Here is an 8,269-nt window from a genome sequence, read left to right as displayed (position 1 = left end):
TTGGAAATAAAGGTCCTTTGAAAGGATGTTGGATCAGTCTTTCCAGATAGTATCTCTGCTTTGTCTTCAAACCTACAGTGGCTTTTGATCTCATTCAGAATAGACACACTGAGGCCACACTGTCACCCACAAGGCCCAGTGTGATCTGGCGCTCATGCCCTGCCCATATTTCCTGTACCACCACCCACCTCCCTGGGTTCCCACCACTCTAGCCCCCTTGATATTCCTCCTGCCACAGGGCCTTTGCATGTACTCTTATCTCTGCCTGGAACATCCTTCCAGAGATAGCTACTTGCTGCCCCTTCATTACCTGCAGGCCTCTACTCAGATAGCATCTTATCCCCTGACCTGTCCCAAGCCACTCCTCTCTAACCTCACTACCCCTGCCTGTTGATCGCCATCTCCCCTTACCCTGCTTTGGTTCTCTGCAGAGAACTTTCGCCCCCTAATGTACTGTCAATTTACTGATTTATTTATTCATCTGTCTCCAATAGAAGGTAATCTCCTTGAGAGCACCGATGTTGTCTGTTTAGTTTACTGACATAGCCCTTGAACCTAGAATGGTGTCTGGTACACAGTAGGCACGCAGGAAATACTGAAAGGAGAGAGGGAGGGAGAGAGTTATTTTTCCATCTGTCTAATTTGTTATAAAGGCATCCTTTGCCCACTTAACAGTTGCTGGACGTGTAAACAGTTTCTTTATAACTGGGATATATTTAATCCCTTATAGTTTTAAAATTGAAATGAATATCTTATTTTGGACATCCATAACCTAATAAGAATTCTTTTTTAAAATATGCTTTTTCACAGTGTGGGATCATGATTTAGGGATATTTGCCAAAAGCCTTTTGCCCTATTTAAGAGCACGGTAGGGGCTGTAAGCTAGTGGTCCCTCACCCGCTTGCCCTCCCACTGGGGCGGAGGTACATGCAGCCATTCCAGTTGCCCCTGGGTGCAGCAGGGAACTAGAGAAAGAGAGTCGGGCTTGCTGCATCCTCTGGCTCTGTCTGCAGCATTATTGTGTCACCCATTCTTCTGGGCTCTGTGTTCTGAACAGGGGGTGCTGTGGCCAGATGTGCTCAGGAGTGAGTGGCACTTTGGGGGGAAACTACTAGTCTAGAATCATCTCGACCTTGAAGCTGGAGAATTGTGTGTTTAGTCAGGAGAACCCAGAGGCTGAGTGCATGGGCCATAGCATGGCTTGTCTCAGTGCAGATGTCTTGGTTTATTTGGGCTGCTATAACAGAAGAACTTAGCCTTGGGTAACTTGCAGAAATTTACTGCTCACAGTTCTGCAGGCAAGGAAGTGTGAGATCAAAGCCGATTTGGTATCTGGTGATGGCTGGCTCTCTACTTTGTAGATGGGACCTTCTTGCTATGTCCTCACAAAGCAGAAAGGCAAACAAGCTCCCTTGGGCCACTTTGATAAGGCCACTAATCCCATTCATGAGGGCGGGGCCCTCTAGAGCTAATCACCTTCTAAAGCCTCCCCACCCCCCAAGTGTTGTTGCATTGGGGATTAGGCTTCAACATATGAATTGGGGGTGGGGGACACCAACATTCAGACCATAGCGGTAGACATGCTCCTGTCTGCACAAGTGATGATCAAACCCAGCACCTGCCACTCGTATCTGAGCTCTCTGTAGAAAGTAATCTTTTGTCTTCCTAGCGTGGAAGTGATTCGTCTCGGACAGAGTCACTTCATAAACTGGGACCTGCAGATGTACTATTCTGAGAAGGACACACCCGCAAAGGCTAGAACCACTACGCTGAATGAGCAGCTTGGGCAGATCCATTACATCTTCTCTGATAAGACGGGGACACTCACACAAAATATCATGACCTTTAAAAAGTGCTGCATCAACGGGCAGATCTATGGTGAGTGGAAGCCGTGAGGCATTTCCTGAAGGAGGGGGCTCCCTGCTGTGTGCAGAGCACTGCCTGGGCTGGGGCCTGCCTGCGAGGAGTTACTGGTGCCCTCCCCATACAGAGTCCTGCTGCTGCTGGTCACTCCTTGGTGGAAGGCCAGAGGAGCATTGTGGAAGGCACCGGGGACACGTGCATGGGGGAGGTCAGCATCAAAAATGAGCTCACATTCCTCAAAAAATTAAAAATAGCATTACCTTGGGATCCAGTAATTCCACTTCAGGGTATATACTCACTCAAAGGCATTGAAACAGGGACTCAAAGAGGTGTTTGATACACCTCTAATGTTCATAGCAACATTATTTACAACAGCCAAAAGATGGAAGCAACCCAAGCATTCATTGATGGATGAATGAATAAACAAGTGTGGTACGTGTGTACAATGGAATGTCATTCAGTCAAAGGAAGGAAGGAAATTTTTACACATGCTACAACACAGATGAACTTTAAGGACATCATGCTAAGTGAAATAAGCCAGTCGCAAATGGACAAATATTGTGTGATTCTGCTTATGTGGGACACTTAGAATAGTCAAATTCACAGAGATGGAGTAGAATGGTGGTTACCAAGGGCTGGGGATAGGGGAATGGGAGTTATTGTTTAACGGGTACAGAATTTCAATTTTGCAAGGTGAAACAGTTGTGCAACAGTGTGACTGTACTTACTGCCACTGAACTGTATGCTTAAAAATGGTTAAAATGGTAAATTTTGGCCAGGCCAAGGTAGCTCACATCTATAATCCCAGCACTTTGGGAGGCTGAGGCAGGAGGATCACTTGAGGCCAGGAGTTTAAGACCAGCCTGAGCAACACAGCAAGATCTTGTCTGTACAAAATATTTAAAAATTAGCTGGGCGTGGTAGTGCATGCCTGTAGGCCCAGCTTCTCTGGCGGCTGAGGCGGGAAGATTGCTTAAGCCCAGGAGTTTAAGACTGCAGTGAATATTATCAAATATTGTTCTTTTTTAACAAATCTTGAAACATGATAGGGCCACTGCACTCCAGCCTGGGCAACAGTGCAAGATCCTATCTCTTAAAAAAAGTAAATTTTTTTATGTGTATTTGACTGTAATTTTTACAAAGATACAGACACACACATAAGTACCCTCCACTTGAAGTGTACTGTGAGCATGTTTTCACGTAAGGAGCAGCAGTGAGAAAGGTGGGACACCGAGGGGCTGAGGAAGTGGCTCGCATGTGTGGCAGCAGTCTCTTCTGAGTGGGGGGCAGCAAAGCATTTCAAAGGATGTGCTTCAAGCCCCTGAGGAGGTGGCAGGAGGACAGGGGGACATGCCCTAGCATTTGAACATCTAGAGAAGGTGGCGGCAAACTTTCTGTAAAGAGCCAGATAGGAGATATTTTAGCCTTGGCAGGTTGTGTGTAGTCCTTATCAAATATTCTTTTTTAATAACTCTCGAAAAAACGTAAAAACCATTGTTAACTCGAGGACTGTCTAAAAACAGGCTGTGAGCGCCCTGTGGTCACCACCACCGTGTTAGCAAGGCCAGGTGGGGAGGGGCCTCTGGACGCAGGTGGAGACTCAGTTTGTTTTGTCCTGTTTGCTTCTCAGGAGACCATCGGGATGCTTCGCAACACAATCATAACAAAATAGACGTAAGTCCTTAAAGAATTGTCTGAGACGCCAGGGAAATCGGTTGTCGGCAGGGCGGTGCTTCCTTGGAAGGCTCTGAGGAAGGATCCCTCCGTCCTTGCCTCTTCCTCTCTCGCAGTGGTTGCCCACAATCCTGGGTGCTCTTTAGCTCGTAGATGTCCAGACGCCACGGTGTCATCTCTGCCTCTGTTGTCACGTGGTGTTCTCCCTGTGTGTCTGTGTCCACATTTCCCTCTTGTGAGGACACCAGTTGTTGGATTGGGACCCACATTCGTCCACTGCGACCTCATTTTACCTTGATGACATCTGCAAAAACCCTATTTCCAAGTGAGGCTACATTCATAAGTACCAGGGGTTAGAACTTCAACGTATCGTTTGGGAGGACGCGATTTAACCCACCACAGGGCACCTTTTTGTTTTAAGACAGGCGTGAGCCTCTTGACACTTAAGAATGTGCTAAAACCCTAAGGTGATTTTTGTATAATTAAAGAACTTGGCTTTGAATAAATCATCATATCGTTTAAGTCAAAACAATTTTTAAAAATCATATTTTGTTTTCCTCCTCCATTTCTTTCAGCAAGTTGATTTTAGCTGGAACACGTTTGCTGATGGGAAGTTTGCCTTTTATGACCACTATCTTATTGAGCAAATCCAGTCGGGGAAGGAGCGGGAAGTACAGCACTTCTTCTTCTTGCTCGCAGTTTGCCACACGGTCATGGTGGATAGAAACGACGGTGAGTGTCCCTCTGGCACCTCGGGCATTGGAGACCAGTTTTTTTAGTTTCCAGGTAACTCATGACTCAAACGCATATTATATAGTACACATAAGTCTGTCTCACGTTCACATGCAATGAATATTTGTCAGCACCTGCCACTAGATGGTTTATGGCAGCGGTCCCCAACCTTTTTGGCACCAGGGACCAGTTTCATGGAAGACAGTTTTTCCTCGGAAGTTGGGGGAGGCGGAGTTCAGGCGGTGATGCGAGTAATGGGGAGTGGCTATAAATACAGATGAAATGCTGTGCCCACCCACCTCACCCCTCCGTGTCCCCATTTCATGGAAGACAAATTTTCCGTGGACAGGGGCAGGGCCCTGTCCCTAACATACCACTGACCAATACCAGTCCGTGGCCCAGGGGTTGGGGACTGTGGGTTTATGGCATAGCGAAGTATGAAACAAGCTGCTTGTCTCTGCAGAGTTACATCTTAGTCACAGTTATATCTTGAGATGTGTTTTATCACTTTGTAAATGAAATCTTATTAAAATAAATGATTGACTCAAATTAGATAGAATCGAAATGTTCCTACCATATTATTAGCATTTCTTGAGAGTGAAAAGTCAAATCTTATCTACATCATAAGTGGACTTTAAACTTGGAAAGTCTTTGCTGCAAAATATCAGACATATGCTTTTATTTACTAGATTCTGATATATTTTGGGTTTGAAATAATTTCAGCCAAAGCCTGGATCTCTTTAAGGTGTGTTTTTTTTTTTTCATTTGAAGGAGCACAATTAATGTGGATTTCATGGGAACGTGCAAGGCTGACTTGGTTCCTTTGCAGAATTCTTAGATTCAGTTTGTGCCAGCTTTGTTACAGCAAGTTCATCGAGGAAAGCTAGTTATTTTATGGTATATAGATGTAATGATAAATTATACAGATACACGTGTACTTTCTAGAATACCAAAAGGAATTCGTTTGGTATGTTTGTTCTGTAATGAAGCACATTCTGCCTTCACTCCATTCTCCAGTTTAACCAACGCAACGTACCTAAGTTCCTCTCTGTTCCCAACTTTGATATTTCACATGTAGCAGCTATGAAATCTTCAGAGAAAGAATATGCATGAAGACTAAATGTGTAGAAACTGTAAATGATATCTTTCAGCAAGTTTCAAAGGAACCTATTCTCCAAGGATGAATCTAATAGTGCAATAAAGTGAGATAGCAGAGTTCAAATTGGGGTGGATACATGGAAGAGGCTGACAGACCAATGGGGAAGGAGAGAAAGGGACACTATCAGGTCACAAATCATTGGAGCACAGGTCAGAGTCTATTTGACTCACCAAGCAAATTTTACTCATACAATAAGGATAAAGTACGGTATCATTAAGCAATGCAGTTCCCTTAGGTTTTGACTCATTAGTAAAATTATTCTACTTTTCTTTGAGTACGCGATGGTATTTTAAGAGCTAACTGGTCAACTATAGGCAAGTGCATGTTAATCTTTTGATCTCTCTTTTATTTTTTCCCACTGGGATATTACAGCAAGAGCCCTGGACCGCGTGCTGGAGATGAGCCAGCATAGTTTGGTCCCTGTCTGGGCTCCAGCTTCATCAGTGTGGTAGTTAGAAGGTTGGATGTTCAAAGACCCTTCCAGCCTAACACTCTGCTGCTCTTCCTCCCACAGTCAGCTAAGGTGAAGAGTTGTACATCCTGGGTAATCTTCCCTCACCTGGTACATGGTAGGCAATTGCTCAAGCCCTTAAGAACGGAGATAAGTTGTATTTCTAGGTGCAGGAGGTTAGAGGAGGAGTAGGTTTTGGCTTTGATCCATAAAGTACCATGAAAGGGTCTCTTGGAAGAGACCTTGGGGACCAACCTACGAATTTTATAGCTAAGGTAATTCAGACCCAGAGAGCAAGGGGGACCTGCCCGAGGTGATCTGGTGGGTTAAAACTTGTTCCAGTCCAGACACCCCTTCACTCTACCATGCTGTTGCCCCATTGCTCTGGAGCTCTCATTTTCTCTCCCTTATAAGAAGAATAGTTTTTTATTATGCATAACATCAACAGGACAGGGGAGGAAATCCTTCCACATATGTTGCCAAGGACATCTGACCGCTTTAGCAATCTGTGTGGCCTGAGCCCTGAGTAAACGTAGAGGCCAAGTATGCAGAAGACTGCATTAGTTCTCTCTTACTCTGTAATGCATCAGTACAACTCATGTTTAAAACACCATTCATTAGCTCAGGGTTGTATAGGTCAGAGATGTGAGCACAACACAACTGGTTCTCACTAAGATCAAGGTCGGGCCACGTTCTCATTTGGAGCTCTATGTCCTCTTCCAAGCTGACGTGGTTGCAGCAGGATTCAGTTCGCTGGTGGTTGTAGGACTGATGTCCCCATTCCCTTGTTGGCTGTCAGCAGGGTTGCCTTCTGCTCCTAGAGGCCACCCTCATTCCCTGCCAGTTGGTACCCTCCAGCTTCACAGCCAGAAGTGGAGAATCTCCCTTAAATTGAACCCCTGTTGTGCTTTAAATCCTTCCCAAGGATAAGTCCTGTCCCCTTTCAGGGCTCATCTAAGTAGGTCAGGAACACCTGGATAATCTCAGTTCATTAGGACTTTAATTACAAATGCAAAATCCCTTCACAGCAGTGCCTAATTAGTGCTTGATTGAACAGCTGGGAGAAGGGAAACGTACACCACTGGGGCCATCTTAGATTAAAGACGGAGGTCTTTAATCAGTGATCGGAGAGCTTGTTTTAGAAGGTTTGTGCATCCCATTGGGTGTGATATCCTGGAGCTGGGACAGGTCCCAGTGGAGGTGGGTGGGGAAGCTGAGGGCCTGGATTAGGGTAGGGTTTTCGGAAAGGATGAGAAAGCCACGAATGTGGGTAGCATCTGGCAAATGATTTGAAGAGGGTAAAAGGATTGAAGGGAAAGAGATGTCTGAAAGGTAACTCGTTTTGAGGCTGATGGTATTAGGGAATTTGGGTGATGAGAGGTAGAATTTGTGATTTGAGCATCTTCTTTGTTTGCAGCAGTTTCATGATCCACAAATTAGTCTGTAAAAGAAAAGGTCTTTCTGGTTGCGGTTAGAGTTTGGACCGAATCTGAGGTTTTTTGCGTCTCTATTGTCTGTTATTCTGTGATTCCATTGCTAGAAAGTAATGGAAGGATTTTCTTTTCAATGGTAAAATATGTCAAGGTGTTTGCTCTAGATATAAATGTGTCACTCATGGGAACTCTACCACCTTTTATTATTTTGTTTCTTTTCTCTGTTGTAAACGAGTTTGCAGTCGATGTTACGCAATATGTCACTGCACCAGCTATGGCGGCTAAAGGGATCGGCTTTGCTCTCTCTGTTGCTTGTTTAGTTTGGTGAAATAGTTTGCCCTCTGGCACGTGTATATGTTTGGAGAATGGCTGGATTTAGCAAGTACATTTATAACTTCTGGTATGTAACTGTCTGGGTGAACAAATAGACAATCTAAAGTATCATCTTTGTGTATTAATTGGGAAGCGATTAATACTGACTTAATTAGAGTGAATCATCTGAGCCAGCATGCGAGGAAGGTAGGGAAGGACGGAGCCTTTGGCTTTCACTGCCACCGTTCACCCTGGCGTGTCCCACCATTCCAAGTACGCAGAGGTGTAAAAGGCTGCCCAGGCAGCTGTGGCCTGCGTCCTGGTCAATCCACACTGGAAAACTAAATGCCTTTTCTGTAGAAATTCATCTGGCCACGGAAATGCTTTTTCTTTCTGTTTTGAGGCAGAATAACTAGCAAAGGAAAATAGAAGCTGTTGGGTAGGCAGAGTATTTTTTAAACTTTTTATCAAAGTACAACATGTGTACAGAGACGTGTACGTAAGTATATAGTCAATGACTTTCTACAGATTGAGTACACCCATGTAATGAGCACCCAGATTTTTAAAAAGAATGCTATCGGCCAGACACAGTGGCTCACACCTGTAATCCTAGCACTCTGGGAGGCCGAGGCGGGTGGATTGTTT

The 8,269-nt window shown here is 44.8% G+C and overlaps 1 protein-coding gene across 1 annotated transcript in view; it reads left to right on the top strand.

The window, feature by feature from the left end:
- Positions 1-8,269, top strand: part of ATP8B1 (ATPase, aminophospholipid transporter, class I, type 8B, member 1) — a 175,057-nt gene that overhangs the window by 141,477 nt on the left and 25,311 nt on the right. Inside the window, exons 11-13 of the mRNA XM_012651731.1 lie at positions 1,670-1,878; positions 3,494-3,537; positions 4,113-4,293. Of these exons, the coding sequence (XP_012507185.1) occupies positions 1,670-1,878; positions 3,494-3,537; positions 4,113-4,293 (434 nt within the window). The remainder of the gene's footprint in view (positions 1-1,669; positions 1,879-3,493; positions 3,538-4,112; positions 4,294-8,269) is intronic.

The sequence above is a fragment of the Propithecus coquereli genome, unplaced genomic scaffold, assembly GCF_000956105.1.
Source record: "Propithecus coquereli isolate 6110/MARCELLA unplaced genomic scaffold, Pcoq_1.0 Scaffold37, whole genome shotgun sequence".
NCBI classification, from domain to species: Eukaryota; Metazoa; Chordata; class Mammalia; order Primates; family Indriidae; genus Propithecus; species Propithecus coquereli.
Note: the sequence above shows the minus strand (reverse complement) of the source record. Positions and strands in the feature narration are given on the sequence as shown.